The 19,806-nt window shown below is 36.8% G+C and overlaps 1 protein-coding gene across 1 annotated transcript in view; it reads right to left on the bottom strand.

Moving 5' to 3' along the window:
• snrnp200 (small nuclear ribonucleoprotein 200 (U5)) overlaps positions 1-19,806 on the bottom strand; it is a 29,536-nt gene that overhangs the window by 1,584 nt on the left and 8,146 nt on the right. The window contains exons 3-23 of the mRNA XM_039767978.1: positions 18,730-18,810; positions 18,373-18,456; positions 17,351-17,457; positions 16,384-16,502; positions 16,069-16,223; positions 15,116-15,305; positions 13,539-13,712; positions 13,098-13,258; positions 7,620-7,847; positions 7,338-7,529; positions 6,727-6,905; positions 5,368-5,519; positions 3,823-3,931; positions 3,508-3,616; positions 2,875-3,064; positions 2,079-2,243; positions 1,647-1,768; positions 1,392-1,535; positions 1,130-1,306; positions 738-898; positions 26-107 (exon numbers count right to left, since the gene is read on the bottom strand). Coding sequence (XP_039623912.1) covers positions 26-107; positions 738-898; positions 1,130-1,306; positions 1,392-1,535; positions 1,647-1,768; positions 2,079-2,243; positions 2,875-3,064; positions 3,508-3,616; positions 3,823-3,931; positions 5,368-5,519; positions 6,727-6,905; positions 7,338-7,529; positions 7,620-7,847; positions 13,098-13,258; positions 13,539-13,712; positions 15,116-15,305; positions 16,069-16,223; positions 16,384-16,502; positions 17,351-17,457; positions 18,373-18,456; positions 18,730-18,810 — 3,081 coding nt within the window. The remainder of the gene's footprint in view (positions 1-25; positions 108-737; positions 899-1,129; positions 1,307-1,391; positions 1,536-1,646; positions 1,769-2,078; positions 2,244-2,874; positions 3,065-3,507; positions 3,617-3,822; positions 3,932-5,367; positions 5,520-6,726; positions 6,906-7,337; positions 7,530-7,619; positions 7,848-13,097; positions 13,259-13,538; positions 13,713-15,115; positions 15,306-16,068; positions 16,224-16,383; positions 16,503-17,350; positions 17,458-18,372; positions 18,457-18,729; positions 18,811-19,806) is intronic.

Raw genomic sequence — 19,806 nt, 5'->3', positions numbered from 1 at the left:
TCACACACACACACACAAAATGTACCTGAGGAAACAAGGGAGCAATGACTGGTCCTGTCACTTCTTCTTCTCTCTCCAGCTGCACAAGAACCACCACAGGACCTCCACTGAAAGGAAATGAAGAAACAAGTGCTTAAGAAAACTACCACTCGTAACTTAAATGATGGATTATTGACAAACATGTCCACATTAAAGTTCATTTTATGTCATGACTTAGCAGTCAAAGAGCAAATATGCTGAGACCTGTAATAGTTTGAGGGAAACAAAGAAATGACTGATGTAGATGGGGAAATAATTTGAGGGGAAATTAAGGAAATAATGCTTTGGTGGGATTTGTGGTATGGACCACACTAAAATAATGACTTCTGATAGCAAATGCAACGCACAATCTTTGATCTTGAAAGCACACCAGCTAAAGCCTATTTTATGTTGACTAGCGCTATGGGATTTGACATTCACATTGTAAATACGTCACTTCAAAAGTCTTGTTTGATGAGCAATTTATTTTCAAACAGCTTATGTTGAGTCTGAACTTAAAAACACAAAGGGTGATATTATGAAGCAGGATCAAAAGTACCATTGGGCAGACAGTAGAATAACAAATTAACAAAAAAAGGGCTACCCAAATCAAAAGGTTTCACACAATCTGCACTGGATGCTCCATTTAATTTAACACATTCAGCTCTGCATGTCTGAGAAGACTCAACAGAAACAATAGTAGGACAACAAAGTCTTACCTCTTAATATTGTCTCTCTCTGCAACTTCATAAGACAGTTCAATATTAGGATAGCGATTACAAAAGCGGGCCACATCTGCAATTTGGTTGTCTGACATCTGCAGTAGAGCACTACGCTCGTCATCCTCCATCTCCATAATATCAAAGATACTTTCTATCCCCTTCAGGAAAAAAGGACCAAAAAATGTTAGTTTATCAGCCAGTTATCAATTAGATTTGAAAAAAAAAAAAAAAAGGTATCTGATTAGAATGTATTGTGACAAAATATAAAATGGTGATGTTAACAGAATAATTACTAGATATAAAAATGAACCTCAGCCAGACGGAGCTCTCTGCCTTGGGGCACATGGCTCCAATTCTACTCTACTTCTAAATGTACAGAAATGGCTTACCTTGTCTGTGCAGCGCTTAATGTGCTCTGAACTGAAGTGGGGCAGCTGCTTCAAGTAGGAGTCCTTTGACCACATAGCTTGGGTCACCATCTGAGCCAGCTCCATGGCTGCCAAGGCAGGACTCAACCAGCCATTGCTAGATAACACATCCACACAGGCTTGAATCAAACGAATTGCCTAAATAAAAAACAAATAATTCTGTATTGCTTTTGGTCCCTGGCAAACAGGGCAGAATGAAAAACCCACGTGTCAGAAAGCCCACCTTGCTAAGAATTTCTTCCGTGTCTGACTGGAGCTCAGCACTCAGTTGCATCCTGGAGAGATGTGCTTGGAGGAGAAGGTTGGTCTTCACATGCGGATCGTTGAATTTAGGATTGTTCAGCTTGTGTGGGACTTTCTGAGCCAACTTAAGAGATAAATTAGATACATTTAACTATTTGTTCACATGAAAAGGTAACAAAAGTAAAACTCAGAAAAATCTGAAGACAGAGCAGTAAGAGATCTGAAGCCCAGTGACCTGTCGAAGGAGTGTGTCCTCATGATGTCTAATTGGAATGTTTTCATATTCTGCTGCATTAGAGATTATTTCAATAAGTCCTCTGATCTTAGTTTTAGCATTGAGAGACATGCTGAAAAGTTCTGTAATGACAACATTGGGAAAAAAAGACAATCTTAATACAATGCTGTCTGGTGTTAGAAGGTGTTAAGACACAGATTTGGGTACAGACATACTCATCATATATACATACATACATACATACATACATACACACACACATATATATATATATATATATATATATATATATATATATATATATATATATATATATATATATATATATATATATATATATATATTTATTAAGTGTTTGTATCTCCACATACTGCTTAAAGCAGTAAACAAACTCTGCGTGAGATGAGGCAGAGGCATCACTGATGGTCTTACCTATGGTGGTGTAGTTGATGTAGTAATAAGCTGCAATCATGCCCAGATTTAGTGGTGCCACATCCATCTCATCCTCTATGCTGATACACTTGGACTGCTCCAGGTCAGTCAGAGTCTGCTCTACAAGCTCCGACAGGTGGTCCGACAAGTGCCTGTGTGACATACCTGGGGATGGGGTAGTACAGGATATTATAAATAGTTAGGTTTATGCCATGTAAACAAATTACAGACAATAAAGGCCCCTCGTTATAAAAACCCACATGGGATTGTCAAAAATGTAGCTGGGCACAAATATCTTAGTATGGGCAATAGCAAACTCAACAGGAGGACCACAGAGTTGTTTACCACCATGTCAAGTTATTTTTCCCCAAAGCTGGAACAAACATCTCTGAAGTTAAAAAGCTATCTATCCTTCTGAGTCAGTCTTGTTTAGATACAGGAATGGTGCATGGATATTTGAATGATTAAAATGTAGAAATAGATAGAGAATGAAGAGATGGGTTGAAAGTCTTGTATTGATAAGACTCAGTGGGACAGCCAGGATATTTTTTTCTGTTTATTTGATACTTTTATTCTCCTTATATTCATTTTTTCCTTGTGTTTATTATTTTAATAAATAAAACAATTTTCCACAACTGTGGCCATTTTGGCATTTCTTCTGAGTCTGGGTTTGTGGATAGCTTGTGATTAACCTATTGTTCATTCTAATACATCATTATAAAACCCTTTTGTATATTTACAATTTCTTTACTCTTCCCAATCAGAAGAATGAAATCCAGAGATTGTTAAGGCCTACCTTGCAGATTGTAATAGTTAGGGTTCTGAGTCATCCTACGGTACAGGAATGTCCATGTGAGGTAATCCACAGCATCCTGCTTATTTTCTATTGTTTTTGTGACTATTTCAGCATTGAAGTGGTCATGAAGGCAGTGGTCTAGATGAGACTCCACTGGAAGGGGCTCATAAAGAAACTTCTTGAAGAAATCCTGTATTAAACAGAATAGATTTGTGTTAAAATGAATATAGACTCGGCTAACAAAAGAAAACATTGTTGCATTCTTCCAATAACTTGATGAATAGACAAACTGGTTTGGAACTCTCCAAAAGAGAATCTGCATAACAAAAATCATGAAACAACAACTCAGCAACTACAACTCTTTGACAAAGGCCTGACGTACCAAACTCCAGGTAATCTGACACTATGGCTACCAAAACACAACAGATCTTTTGGAGGAAAAAAAAAATGAATTCCAAGCACTTGCTTAAAACTTTTACTAGAAGCTATTGACAATAGGGGTCTGTCAATAAAACCTACCTTCAAAATGGCGGCCACAATTTTTGAAGATGCTAATACTTTTTTTTTTTTAAGAATTGTATTCATAAGTGTCTTTAACCGAGATATTGGAAAAACAAGCCCTTTGACACAAACCTTTTTGGATCCTTGGCACATAATGACACAGCGACCCTCATCATCCAGAAGGGGGCGATTAGCCCTTCCTACCATTTGAAGAACATCATAAATTGGGTAATCCACATACCTATATAAGGAAGAAAAGTTAGAGAACTCTTGGAGAAAACAGTTTAAAATCAGAATTGATCACAATCCAAGCCAAATACAAGTTTAAAAAATTACCCTAAATAATCTTACAAACTAGTCCTATTTTTCCACACTAAGCTTTTAGAAGTGACAGTTAGGGAGAATATTTGCATCTTCATTAAAGTCATCATTTCAAATGGTACTCACGCATGAATCTTGCCATTATAATACTGGGTGTCCATGATGATGACGAGATGCGCAGATATGTTCATCCCCCAGCACAGACTACGTGAGGCTACCATCACTTGTATGGCACCTGCAACAGAAGAGGTGGATCAGAGGAAGCCAACACCTGCCCTTTCAAATACAAATACTGCGTTTCTTTCAGCTACAATTCTAACTAATAATTGAATGAAATTGTTCAGAAATATCAAGTAGCTAAGGATATTATAGTTTGGAAAGGTAAAAAAGGAAAGTAAAAATGAAAAGATTACTAGTTAAACAATATACAGTACAATCCTTCTTAACTGGCCACCTCGGGACTGGCCCACGGCCGGTTGCCGTTTTGGCTGGTTAATCCGATGCATACCTATTTTCATATTTCTAAGGTATGTACTGTACCTCTTTGACATTCCTGAAGAAACCATATCCACAAGGCTTCATCCACAATTTTGCACACGGGTTTTTTTTCTCGTACAGCGACTGGACAGTGTGGTGTAGCGGGTCCACAGCTCAAGTCAAAATGGGCACTTTTAAAAATAAATAATCGGCACACTCGCGGCTTAGTGAGGGGTTTGGTATGTGTGGCCATTCGCTCCTGGGGAATTCGTGATGTGGGCAATCCTAGCTTAAGTGCACGGGTGAGGAGTCATCCGCATCCATAATTGTTCCCGGGAACTGCTAACTGCCACATCTGCTCCACGTCCCCGTGATAAATAGAAGCACGAGGCGGCTAGGGGGAGAACGGGACAGAATGGGAGGTTAATGGAGAAGGAAGCAGGTAAAGGAAAGCCGGTGCAGGAGAGCGAGTGAGCAAGTGAGAGAGAGCAGATTCGATGGAGCAAAGGCAGGCAGCTGGGAGGTGAACCCCTGCAGAGGAGTATTTGGCCAACACTCGGTGGGGCTGAAGAAAGCGGTCGCACCAGTTGAACAATCACGGAGCTGGAGTGACCGGTACTAAAGACAACTAGCCGTTGAAAGGCAGCAGCAGTTGGAGGATTTGGGCTGGTTTAGCCCCAATGTGAGCGCCCTGGCCACTGGGGAAAGAACCCAAGTCTCGGTCCGGACCAGTGTGGAAGGCAGCTGCACCTGCATGTAGGGCGACTGCCCTGTTGCGAAGCCCGATGGGAGAAGCAGGGGAGCCGGCAGGTACAAAGAAGAAGGCACCGTGCTTTGGATTTTAAGAGACCACTTCCAGCCATCGTTTTAACCTCTTTTGCGTTGTTTTTAAAGGACTTGTTTTTTTTACTAATGGATTTTAACCTCCACTAATTCACTTGTTTTAATGGATTATTTATTTAAAGAAGACTATTTAATTTGAACACTGTTTTGTTGTTTGCTGGTTTTAAAAAAACCTCTCGCCTTCCAGGAAAGAAGGAAGTGCATACATATAATATAAAGAAGAACTCTTAACAGACCGGTTAATCCGTCAGCCGGTGAATGCGAGGCCAGTTAGGAGGGATTGTACTTTATTGCTAATGACTGCTGGACAGAAAAAGCCAAAATGTGTTAGAAAATTAAAACAAGCATTACCAGACATGAAGAGCTGCTCAACAATCCGGCGCTCCAATGGACTAAGTCCTTCATGCAAGTAACCTACACCACTGGACAAAGTCTCTTTTAGGTTCTTGTCACTCAGTTTTTCCACATAGGGTGCTAAATCCCTTTCTGTGCAGTGAAGAAACCTAGAAAGTAGAATGTTAATGAAATACATCATCTACTCTAATCTAGATAAAGATTACAAAATTAAAATGTAATAAAAACAAAAATTTAGGCAAGAAAACATTTAGCCTATGCAAGCTCAAAATGGTTGGTCCTTCTTATTTCCAGTTGACTGATTAAAAGAAATGGAACACAAAACTGGAGGCCATTTTATGAGGCAGATTCACTCATTACCATAAATAACTGCTCATTTGAACAACAATCGTGTGGCTGACTGCAGACGTGGTTAGAGAGAGACAGAACTAATGGTCCCTTTGTATATAATACAAGCTTCTCAGCTTTGAGTGTGCACCATAACTCTAGCCCATCTCCATGTAAAATGTAAATAATCATTAAACAGGTCAAAGACAGAAACTTAAAATACATATTCTGTTAGAAAACTAAACTTGCATTTACTGATTGGCTACAAATAGAAAACTGAAACCATAGGCCAGACTCCACTCTCTATATAGCGCAAGGAGGTGGGAATAATCATGAAGTGCATACAAAAACCGTGAGCAGATAAAGTTATCGTAAACACAGCACTAGAGCAAAATAAAGATCGACTGGTAGCTACTGCAGCAACAACCAAGAGCAAAGGCATTTACAGCAGTGCTGGGATTTCTGCAGGGTTGTGCTGAGCATTTTACAGCTACAACCTTGTTACCACACAGTACAAAAGACTAGCGCTAAAATCAGGTCCTGTGTTTTGTGATTCACATGCTTGTTACCGAGTTGCTTATGTGACACTTGTGTGTTGCTTTCGTGTTTCATAAACAGAATTAATATTCACCGACATGCCGGTCTTATTCACTTTCATTACTCCCGCTTCCTCATCTTTGTATTTGTTTACTGTACAAGTTATATAATAACAAAAAAAAAAAAATAATATAACTTGCAAATATGGATGTTAGCTTTTCCAAGACCTGAAGTTAGCCTATATATGAAGAATAATTCATCTTTGAGAATAATGATAACTTAACCACACATGAAAATACGATCAATCCAAAAATAAATTCACCCATGACCCTATGAGGGATCTCTAAGGCATAAACTAATGACACCAGTAAGTCTGATGCACTACCTGACCATAGCATCCAATGCTGTATGACGGGAAATTATTATTTTTTTTTACATGTGGAAGGTACTCAGTCACCTGAAATAACAAGCATTCTCAAATTAAAAACTCACCTTCGCGGCAACACATCAGCTGCACAATAAGTAAGAATATTAATTGCAGTTAATCGTGTCTGCTTGCGAGATGGTACAAACACGATGACAGGTTTGGAGGGGGCATGCTTCATAATGGCATGATACACAGGTTTTGCCATGGATAACAGACGTGTCTGGGTGTGGCTCACATTAAATCCCTAGAAATCAGACAAAAATATGAATTTTCATTTTTCTTCTTTAATATGAGACACACTATTTTACAATACAACACTCTTAAATGTCACAAAGAATGTAATTTAAAACTAAGGTCCACATTTTCAAATATTGGAGATGTTTGGGATACACTTTTAAAATATAAAATACTAAGACATACTAATCACAAAGCTCTAACCATGCTGCTGAATTTTATGGAAACACATATTTTGAAGTTAAAGTAAAATAGCAAATCTTGAACCAAAAAAAAAACAAAAAAACCCCCCAAAAGTTATAATTATTATGCAAAATGAGGACACATTAATAAAAAGATAAAAGACTGATTTGACTGATGCACTTTACAGTAATCTTAGTAGTGGGTTAGGAGGCCTACTCCTGTACAGATCAACTGGACGTCACTATAAGCATTTCCATACCTGAATGTGAAGCTCCAAAGGAATTGGTCGGACATTTGGGTGGAAATTGAAGGTTGCTGTGGTACTGCAACCCAACCAATGTGCAACATCTTTTGCATTGGAAAGGGAGGAGCTGAGAGCAACTATTCTAATTGGCCGCTCAATCTGAGAGGAGATGTACCGCATACGGGAACAGATTACTTCAAGAACGGGCTAATAAAAGAACAAAGGAGGAAAACAAATGAGATACATGTGTAATAATAATAATTCAGGAATTTATCTGTTTAAGTTTATTTTACTTACTCCATTTTCGCCCCCAATAAGATGAGTTTCATCAATAATGAAAAGGCTGACATTTTGCACATTTTTTCGCTGCTTCCAGCGTCGAGACAGGATATCCCACTTCTCAGGGGTGCTGATGATGATATCTCCCTTTCCCAGCAGCTTGAGGTCTGTGCTCGTCTCACCAGTTAAAAGTACAACTCTCCTATTCAGATTTTCTTGAAACTTATCATACCAGTCAGCAAAAACCTGGTCAATATCAAATATGGAGAAATTCATTTATAATTATTATGCAAATTATTTTTTTAAAGTCTTAATATTTCATAAAGCATACAATAATCAAGTGAGGCAAAACTTTACATTAGAGTTTTGTTATTTGATTTCTATCGAAGTATCAGTAGAGCATCATCCTTGAACAAACCAATATGTGATGTGATATTATATACTAACACACTAACTGGTCAACCATTTATTACCAGGACAATGCAATATAGGTCTATGCTTATATGGTACATAATGAACTTTATCAAAACTTGTAAAAATGTAAAGAAATGTATCAGAAAGCAGCGGTTTTATTATAATCAGTGACACTGTCGCATAAATTCAAATAAAAAAAGTTAATTGTTAATTGCTTTGTTTTCACCAGCAACATACTGTAACTAAAAGTCTGCATCGGAATGAAAGAACCTGAAGATGGCACCACACAGGGTGTGGTCGAAGAACATGTGCAATGAATATCACATGTTCCTTTACACCGTCCATGCTTGTTGCACACAACACATTTAGAAGTTGGTGACTGTTTGCGCCCAGTGGGTGGCAGAATGTCGATGTAATGCCTAACAGGTCAGATGCCTTGTGATGAAGAAATGCCCTTGGGGATACTATCCACAACAATACCATAGCCTACATGGGAAAGGCACCATATAAAAAATGTATTTTTACAGGCTCCACATAAATTTATTGTCACTGTCTTGATCACTTTCATTTATTTTGCAACAAATCTAGTTGTTTCAAAACATCAGTAGCTTTATACCTTTCTCGCAACGACTTAACTACAGTTTGTCAGATTAGAACATTATTTTTGAAAGATGTTAATCCAGACAAATAAATTCTATGGTTATCCACTAGATACCAGCACTATAGCAGGAAACCGAGATGTGGCAGCAGAACCCACCAGCATGCTTGCAGCATCTATACTGATTGAATACTGAGGTGCGAGCTATATCATGTCATGTCTTGAAAGATGCAGCGAGATAGGAGTTAACTCATACCTTGCATTCAAAGTGTTAATTGTTGTACAGGTTTAAAATGTCCAACAGAAAGGACTTGGAACAAAAACACAGAGACAGAGACTATCACCGGTTATTTTTATTTATAGGAGTACATTTTAAAGTACTTGATAGGTATACAAGCAAATTCACTTACTATCTAGCAATGTATGGAAATAGTCTCAAAAATGCACACAACAATCTGTCACAATGGGTGGAGGTTTCATGTGACCTAGTGCTTTCCATATTTTCAACCCACATGCATCACTGTCATGTCAATTTTCAAGAAGTTCAAACTGTCTAATGTTTGACTTAATGTGAGAACAGAGTACTGTTTCTTACTTTGAGTAAAAGAACCATTTGATGCTTTGCATTTAGAATTTGCAGCCATGTATTTTAAGAGTAATGATAAAATGGCAGTGCTTGGAGACAGACTAGCGGCACTGGAAGGTGGATTAGGGAGGAATAATATTAGAATTGAAGGTCTCCTTGAAAACCATGAAAGTCCAAATACAGTGAAGTTCATAGCTGGACTATACTCTAAAATAACTGTAAAGGACTTCAAACCAGACACGAGATAGCAGCTTACCACATACATGGATCGAATGCCTCTAAATCTAAACTACAATCTAAGTTAAATGTGATATCCCTTCTCAAACTGAAACAAGAGATCATATTTGAAAATAACCACATTCGTATTTTCCCCCGATTTCTCAGCTTCAACAGCTGCTAAATGTGCTGCATTTTACGAGAGCATTTATAGAAAGCGGAAATCAGATACAGCCTCTTGCATCCTGCTAAATTGAAAGTGGATGTTCAAGGCAAGTTCTACATTTTTAGTTGTCTGGATGAAGGTGAAAAAGAGCTAAGAAAATTGATCCCAACACTTTTTGAAATACAATTGTGAGACGAATTATGTCCTGGCAATTTGGTCCATTCCCAATTAGATTTTTGCACTAATTATACATTCTATTTCCTTGTCGGCTATTTTTATGTTTTAATTACAATTATATATTTTTTCTTTTCTTTTTTTTTTTCTCTCCCCAAAGGGGACTGTTTAACATCATACCCTTGGTTTATTGTATTAGGACTTTATCATCATACCTTATCTGCTTATCTATAGCTACTGTTTTAACATCATTCATTCTTTGGGTTTACTCTTTCAGGACTGTTTAAGATTTATATTCTAGGTTCACACTAACTGGACTGTACGGTCTTTAGTATTTATCTACTTTATCTCACTTTAATCCTTCCATACCACTCTTGGGGTCTTGTTTTGTTTTGGATGTGCTCTGTCTCAAGTATGTCAGAGGACTGAGACTTCATGACATGTGGTCTAGTCTCTTATTTGGAAGCAAAATGAGGGGCAGGGGGTTCGGAGAGAAAGAGAGTAGGCCATTTCTAATCTATCCTTTTTAATTCTTACAATTGTAAGTGCCAACACAACAATAGGCTTCATAGCAATAACTCCTGGCAAAATTGGAAATTAAGGTTAAAGCTATCTTTTATAATAATGTGCTCCTTAATTTAAGACTACAAAATGTCAACAAAGGTTCAGAAGCAATGTCTCTGACCAAACAGTGAACATTGTGAGCTGGAATGTCAAAAAGGTTTCAATTACGAATTAAAAAGAAAGAAAGTATTTTCTCACCTAACAGGTCTAATTGCCAAGATAGCATTTTTTACAGGAGACCCACTTATTAAGCAAGGATCAGTCGGTTGCAAAGAGATTGGACTGGCCAAACATTCTACTCCAGCTATTCAAAGAAAACAAGAGGTGTGGGAATTTCTACACATAGAACAATTTCATTTGTAGTATCATGTATCTGATTCTGAACGGCGATGTGTTATTGTCATGGGTAAGTTACTTAATTGTAAAGTGATTGTGATAAATATCTACGCATACAATGTGGATGATAGAGCCTTCATCCAAAACATATTTGCATCCATTCCTAATGCGAGCACTCATAAAATTATAATGGCTGGAGACTTTGTGTTTTAAATCCAGACCTGAATAGGTCTTCTGTCATGGGGCAATAACATCTAACACTGCAAAAACGATTGATCATAACTTATCAAACCTTTGGGAATTTCTAAATCCAAACTCAAAAGCATATTCCGTCTTCTCACCAGTACATCACTGATACTCGAGAATAGATTATTTCTTTATAGATAACAATTTTTTGCCCATGATCAAATTTTGCAAGTGTAATGCAGGCCACCTCTTTTAAGTCAGTGGGTAACTGATGTTATATACTATATGAAATTGGAAAAAATAAAATTCTCACTTACAGGATCTGTTCAAAACTTTAAAACCTGGCAGGATCTAATTAATAACATTTTAGAATAAGCATTTGTATTGGCGATAAAGATTCTATCCACTCTTTTCTACTCTTAAAGGTTTACTCTGGCTGTTGGCCTTCCTCTCTTTCTCATTGGGGGTTCAACTGAATTTAGTTTTGACTTGTTTGTATGGAATGTTAGTTGCTTTTAATAAATTCAATCAAAAATACACAGAAAAAAGGCAAATATTTGCACTGTTTAAACCATATGGCTAATCAATATGAAGGTACAGTACTTTAGGTCTGAAAAACATAGTCACATGCTTGCATACAGTGGATTCAGAAAGTATTCAGGCAACTTACTTTATTGCGCTATGGATTCAATTTTAAATAGATACATTTGCCATTATTGTCCAAAAATCTATACTCCAAAACACATTACAACATAGTGAAAACATGTTTTCAGAAAGGACTGCAAATGTATTAAAAATAAATTGAAATAGATCATTCAGATAATTATTCAGACCCTTAACTCAGTACTTCATAAAAGCCCCTTGGCAGCAATTATGGCTTCCAGAATTCTTGGGTAAATCTCTCCAGGCTTTGCACACCTGGACTTAGAGAAAAAAGAAAAAAAGAAAAAAAACAGCCTAACTCAGGCTGGATGGGAAGTGTCTGTAAACTGCGATATCTTTAGGATTCATCACACAAGTTCTATGAGGCTTTGGATGGCCCATTTAAGGACAGTCAGAGGCTTATTCCAAACCTACTCCAGCGTTACCTTGGCTGCATGCCTTGGGTCATTGTCAGGCTGAAAGTTGAACTGTTGACCCCCGTCTGAGGTCACATGCACTCTGGAGCAGGTTTTCTTCAAGGACCTCTCGCTATCTGACTGCAATCATCCTTCCCTCAGGGTCTCAATGACTCCACTGTAGAGAAGCACCTCAATAGCATGATGCTGCCACCATCATGCTTCATTGTAGGAATAGTATATAAGGCATATGATATGCAGTGCCATGTTCTTCGCTAGACACAGTACTTGGGGGTTCTGCCCAAAGAATTCAAGTTTTGCCTGGTCAGACAAGATAATCTTTTTCCTCATGGTCACAGTTTTTTAAATGCCATTTGGCAAACTCCAAGTGGCTGTCATTTGCCATTTTCTCAACAGCAACTGCTATCCAGCCATTCTGTTATAAATGTCTGATTGATGCAGTGCAGCTGAGATGGTTGTCCTTCTGACAGGTTCGCCGATCTCAAAGAACCTATGAAGCTCTGTTAAGAATAATCACTGGCTTCTCTGTCATCTCCCCGAAAAAGGCTCTTTTTTCTCAGTTACTCAGTTTGGCCAGATTGCCACCTTTAGGTGAAGCCTTGATGGTTTCCAGTGTCTTCCATTTCATAATTTTTGAGGCCACTGTGCTCCTTTAAACACTCAAAGCTTTAGAAATGGTTTAATGCTCTTTCCTTATCTATGTGTGACATCACAATTTGATTGCAGAGGTCTACAAAAAGTACCTTGGAGCTCATAGCTTGGTTTTTGGTGTGGATTGTGGGATCTTATATGCACAGGTGTGTGCCATTCTAAACAATGTCTAATCAATTCATTCTAGACACATTTCAAGGATAATTAAAGCAAACCGGATAAACCTGACCATAATAAATTTGAAAACCTATATTAAAATATGTTCATTTTGTTATTATGGGTTAAAGAATGTGGATTGATGGCTAAACTGGCAAGTTTTTCCATTTAAATGAAATGATGAACAAAATGAAGTATACAGAAAATGAAAGTGAATACTTTTGGAATCCATTAGTAATGTAAGTACATTAAGTTAAGGCCCATTTGTTCAAAAATATTCTAAAATCTTTGGAAACACACACACACTAAAGCAAAAACATGTTGGTTTTGTGGCTTAGTCAGTGAAAATTCATATTAGCAGGAGTCTTACCTGTTCAGCCAAGGCTTCCATGGGTGTAATATATACACATCGGCCCTCTGAATTTTGGAGTAACATTCTTAGAATAGCAAATTCTGCACAGATAGTCTTTCCACTACCAGTGGGAGCACCAACAAACACATTATCATCACTGTTATAAACTGCATTAAAAACTGAAAAGATAAACAAACAAGATTTTATGTTTTTTCCACAGCAGGACTGGATTGGTATACAGGGATAAAAGTATATACATGAATGAGAAAACACAAGCTACTAATGATTAACTGAAAAATTAAAGTAAATCCATAGGAGTCAAGTGTTACACATTCACAAATAGATTAATAGTTAAATTGCATCTTCCTAGCTCTTCTTAGTGTACAATCTTAAAAAAAAAAACCCACTATTGAGTAGTGAAAAAAAACATCTCTGAATTAACTTCGGTCTGTCACCCACCTTGTGTCTGGATTGGGTTGAAGAAGGGGAATTTGTCTTGATACAAGGCTTCAAAAGCACTGTTTCGTAAGGCAGATACTGGAAGAGGTTGTAAATCCAGAAGCTCTGTGGGTGGGGGATATTTCTCCGGAAGAATAAGGTGACGGAATGAAACAGGCAATTGTGTTTCACAAGCTGTAGAAATGATACAGATTTGTTTAAGAACATTCCCTTCTCATGGTAGGGCTAAATCTACTGCAAAACATAAAAAATGCAAAGTAAATATGTAAGTCTAAATATATCACACACACAGAACTAGTTCTGTTCCTACTTACATTTGTAACCTGATTTTGTAGGTAGATAAGACTTGTGCTGAAAATGTCCATTAATATAAACATCGGCAAAAATGTATCACGCTTTATTATTCATTTTATAAAACAACCTTTCAAAACCTCTAAATAAAATGACAGTGAAGGAATATTATTGTACTGTAAATCATAAAACAAAAATGAGTAACAGATGTGTACAACATGTTAACCTTAAGTTTAAACATCCTGTGGTTTTTTGTTAATGATACCATACTTCTTATGTGCTGGAAATTCTGATGAAGGATTGATCTCTCAGCAGAGATGTGCTGTCTGTGCTCAGTGATTGCAAAGACCGTGTCACCTACCCCTCTCCCAGCAGCTGTACTCCTAGAGACAGCATGACTGGTAATGTATACATACATAGGATGCTGGGAGTTACAGTGGTTTCTGCCACTTAGCTAAATGCTTAATTGCAAATTCAGCTGCTTACCTCTTAACCTACAATGTGGCCGTGGTACTTCATCTATTTGGTGACGTGTTCATGGAAGTATCAAATGATAGAAAATAGTGGTGAAGTTCACAGTGATTTGTACTATTCCTCCCTATTAGCTACTGCTTTTACAAATTCATCTGTATCAAAACTAGTTCTATTCGTTCATGAGTTAAAAATATAGTCGCTAAATGGGAATTACTTAAAATTCAGTTGAAAAGAATGGGGTACTGGGGTATTATGTGCTTGTTCATTTCCATAATCTGACACCTGCCTATAAAGACATAATATCCAATTCACTGGTGAAAAGAACTAAAACTCTGAGCAATGCATCTTCATATGTCTAGGTAACCTTTCATTTCCCCATTTTTATTTTAAATTTGACACTTTAATGTTTAACTTAAACCTGATGCCGCACATTATAGGAATCGAGTAACACAGTGGATGATGGCAGTACTGAGTGCAAGGAAAATATCAACCTTAGGATGTGTAAGGAAAACAGGATACACACGGAAACTGAGCAAAGTCCAGAGAGTACCGGGGCCAGGACTCAAACACAGGATTAAACACTCTGCTACTAGATTGATTGTATAATGAACTTGGAAAGTCTGTGCCTATATGGCTAATGCAGTAATTTAGATAACAGATAAAAAATAACATTAAACAATTTTGAGCTACTATAATTTATGCTGTATATCAAATATCTTCACAAGGCATATAATGCATGTTTTGAACAAAAAGACACTGCATGTTTTTCTGTGTATTTGAAAAAAAGAAATTATATCATTTAAAATACTCACACAACCATCGGTCAGATACAACACGGATGAAGTACTGGGGTGGCAGTGGCTCAAAGACAGGCACAAAAAAAGTTACAAGATGCTCATCCTGGGCATATTTTGCCTTTAGTAGGAAATATTCATGATGAAGTATGACCTCGCTGTCAACATCTTCAACCAAAATCCAGAAAGCCTCAGAAGACCCATGAACCTAAATTGATAGCAAGAAAAAAGAAACTTGAAAATGTTTGAGAGACTGGAGTAATTAATATTCTAAGTATAAAGAAAAGATGCCTAAAACTGAAGTTTAAGATGCAATAAACAGACTGAAATATAACATACAATGGCAAATTAATTCATTTATGCACAAAATGATCACGAATACCCTTTTTTTCTTAAAGTCATCCATTTCATTAATTTCTGTTAAAGGCATCGGTAGCATAAGCAGCTGAATGAAAGTATGGTCAAAAGGTTCTTGGCGCCTGTCATGGAGGTAACAATAGAACCTTAAAGGAAGCCTTCAAGTTGAAAGAGAGGTATTGCATATAATGTTAGCAGAAGTGATTGATGTGATGTGATTGAGCAGTGATGTGGTGAGAATCCTACCAATACAGGAAGACCTTTTCATAGAACCACTGTTTCGCCTGATTGAAAGAAGACGGTGTCAGTGGTTTGGGTCCATCACACAGGATGTACCTCATAAGTAGCACATTAGGAGCAGATCTAGGGACAGACTCTGAACAACTTATGACAGATTATATCTCATGGCAGACCTGGGAGCATCTGGGGAATTTCCAAAAGAAGCTGAACATAAACAGGCCCAATCTGTCCAGCTTGGTGTGTTGCCACCTTGACTATCAGTAGAAAAATCAGTTCAAAACTGGAACATTTCACATAATTCAGCAAGATCCAGTAAATAATGAAAGGATGCTAGAAAAAAAAAAAAAAGAAAAACCCACCACACACAGACTCACCTTTTCATCCCACTGAAAATCTGGTGTAATGGTCAATTCTACTTTCAAAGTAGATCTAGTTATTGGCTGTAAATGGACAGACAGGTCCAGTTTAGGAAATTGGTGGACATACTTGTGGATTGTTTTGCCCATCTTGGGCATACGGATTAACTCTCCTAGAAATCAAGGCAAAAGACTACATTAGTCTTATTTAGTAGATGAGAATCAATTACTTAAACTAATTTGGTGCTCTGGACACTCAGAATCAAATTCATTATAATACACAAGTGCAAAAAAATTCTTTGAACAAATAAAGTGTGAAAAAACAAAATGTACCTATTTCATTATGATTCAGATCATACAACCGCTCAAATGGAAAGTTCTTCTTCTCAATTTTCTTAATCACTTCTTCTGGAAGCTTTCTAAACTGCCTAAGAGGCGACATCGATTGCCACCTAAGAAAGGAATAAGTATAATTTTAAGACATTTAAAGCATGCATGAATTATATAATGCTGTTCAACTGTACTACTTCCTCACAGACCCGCTTAACACCTTCTCTAGCAAACTAGTGAATTTAGCATTAAAATACTAAAGAGAACATATACACCAATGTGGAGGATCACTGTGAGATACTTGATATATTTCATAAAAAACTCACAAAATATGATATTGCTGCCAAGATTCCAGGAAGAGGACACATTTTGGCATTTAAATCACAGTATTATATAAAAAACATACAAATTAATCCAATTCAAAAGTAAACAAATATTTTTCCTTCTCCATAAAGAATTGCTTTTTTTTTTGTTTGAATATTTTAGAGTCATTCTGGACTTGAAACATTTATAGTTAAAATACATAGTGAATACCCACCATGCAAAATGCAGGAATATTCTTTTTCCCTTCTACTTACCCACTACTTTTTCTCTTTAGTTCTTCTTCTGTTCAATATCACAGTCAGCAGAGTGACTGGACAATATTATTTGATATGTCACCTAGCCCTGCCTTGCTATTTTGATTCCCTCCCCACCCCAAGTTTTAAATGATACAAGTGTAATAACGGAGTAATTTCTTGATTGGTGAAATACATTTTTCACCCAATCCAACCATATATTTCAATGAGAAACTAAACTTTACAATACTTTAATATATATAGCAGGAACATGACTTAAAAATTCTTAAAATTGGTACAGGTAACAGCCAAAGCTCATGGTTATGTTTACTCAGGCAGATAATGGTGAATGCTAAATCTGTGTGTTTAACCTTAGCTTGTAGCCTACCCTGAATACCAAGTAACTAACTTACATTCGTTTATCAATCATCTTGCACAAGTTCAGTGTTTTGTCCGTGAGCTGAGCCCACCCGCGATTCAAAACAATTTCAAAGATGGCTCTCATTAGACGTCCTGCAGACTGGAGAAGAGAGAGAGGGATATTTGTGAATGTTTCTTAAATTGAAGAAAAACGAGAAAAAAAAAAAAAAAAGAGTACAATAAAAGCAAATTCTGTATGAACACTTTAATTTTTTTTTAACTCATAGATCAGGTGGTTGAGGTGGATGATGTTTAGGGGTCCATCAATATACTTTAACTGAGCATTACTGATGCTAGTATTTAAGTGGCAGGAGTGTACCACAAAGTACAATATAAATGTGTAAAACAAGCAGTTCTTCCCTAGCTGGATTTCTGCAGACCACTCACAAAGCTTGTGGCGTTACCACATCTCTCCTCAGGTCAACAGCTGTGAAGGTGCTTTGGAAGTCTTTATGTCAGGAAGACAGAAATTGAGTCAAGTTTATTAAGTTTGCTTTTAAAATACTAAAATATTATGCAGATACGTAGCACTAATATATATAATATATATACACACGTATATAAATATATAAAACGCACATATTTACAAGTAGATGATGTCTATAGAGACTAATGTATGTTTACCATGTACACATTTTATTGAATTTCAATGAACTATAGAAAAATTATACAAATATGATGATCAAGCAGCTTAGTTAATAATAGTGAACTACAGTATATAAAAATAAATTTAACTGTTGCCATAACTCATTTTTAACATTTTAGAAAATACGCTTCCTGTGACAGTAAGATTATGTTAATGTTGCTTGACTGGTTGTGAAATCTTCACACAAGAAATGCACAAAATACCAAAAATGTACTTCTGAAATAACCTGGAAGGGCATGATGACATTACAATTAAAACTCACATACAACGATTGTCCAGCAACAGGTTAATTATAATGATGCACAGAAATGGTTCACCTCTCCCGTTAAATCTACATTAAGTGATTTGTTTTTAACATTGGGTGCTCACCTGTGTCACATACACCATGTCAGCCATCAGAGCAAATCCTTCCAGCTTTAATTGAGAAATGAATGCTTGCAGAAGCACATTGATCTTAAATAGTAAGGAAAAAAAGAATACAGGTTGCTGTCAGTTAGTAATGATTTAATGCATTTAAAGCTCACTGTGTTTTAAATCTGTCTACCATTAAATGGCCATTAGGAAGATTTAATTTTACCGAGCCCATTTGAGTCAGGCCTAATTAGTTATTTTTAATTTTCTTCACACAGACATGCAACAGAAATTTATCAAAACCTGAAAATATTCAAAAATTAAAATCAAAGTTAACATCTCTATTCTGGCCCCACAAACATGTATATGAATTACCTTAGCACTTGGCTCCTCTATACTTTCTTTCACTGGAATTGGAACTCTCTCCAGAAGTTTCTGAAGCTCAAGTTTCTCTTCCTGCGAGATAATAAAAAATACTGGTTTTCAGTTATTTCTTAATTAAAGATGGACAGAACTTTAATTCAAAAGTGCAGCACTGTGTGAGTGACATCTTCCATGCTTACATACACTGACTGGATTTCAGGAAGTAAATGTCAATATCTTAGCAAAAAATACACTCATATGACACATTTTGACTCTACAAATGGACATTGGACATGTGGATGATGCAACACGAGTTATGTGAGTATATATACAGTATATATATATATATTTTTTTTTTAACATGAAAATTTAGCGCATCATTTGGCACTGATCAAGTGCTAGCCACCCATCGATCCCATTGAGTTTAAATATGCCATATTAAATTTCTGCACAAAAACACGAAGTTAACAACTTTATTGGCCACCACTACAAAGTACATGGGCAAAGAAAGAAAGAAAGAAAGAAAGATCATTTGGGGGCGGAATATTCCTTTAAATAGTTTAATTAAGGTTACTGACTGCATTACAATAAGTAAGGCAGAAACAATACAATATTCCAAACATTAATCTTACTTAACTCTTTCAGGACTGATGTCGACTTTTGTCAAAAAGAAGAATGGTAATCAACTGTAAACTGTGACAAAACCAACTGTTATGTTTTAGTTGGACTCTCATTGTCTGAAGGAACGTTAGATTCACTGGTCTGACGAGAGGTCCTGCGCTTTTGTGAGTAGCAAGGCGCAAAAAACGGCAAAAATGGTACAAAGATCTGGCGAGAGATCAAAGTGAATGCATAAAGCAAAATGCTCCGCAGACGACATTTTGCCTATTATCTCTGAACTGGACTATGACTTGTCGGACTCTGATTTTGATACAAGTGATCGAAAACGAATGTGAGGTTTCAGCTTCAGCTGATTGGTTCCCAGCTAATTGTGGTGCTGACAATGTTCACCAGGTAGGACTGCCACTTAACAATGATACGAGGTAGAAACCACATTGCAATGCACTGCGACCATGACCACTGCTGCCC

Source organism: Polypterus senegalus, chromosome 11 (genome assembly GCF_016835505.1).
Source record: "Polypterus senegalus isolate Bchr_013 chromosome 11, ASM1683550v1, whole genome shotgun sequence".
NCBI lineage: Eukaryota > Metazoa > Chordata > Cladistia > Polypteriformes > Polypteridae > Polypterus > Polypterus senegalus.
Note: the sequence above shows the minus strand (reverse complement) of the source record. Positions and strands in the feature narration are given on the sequence as shown.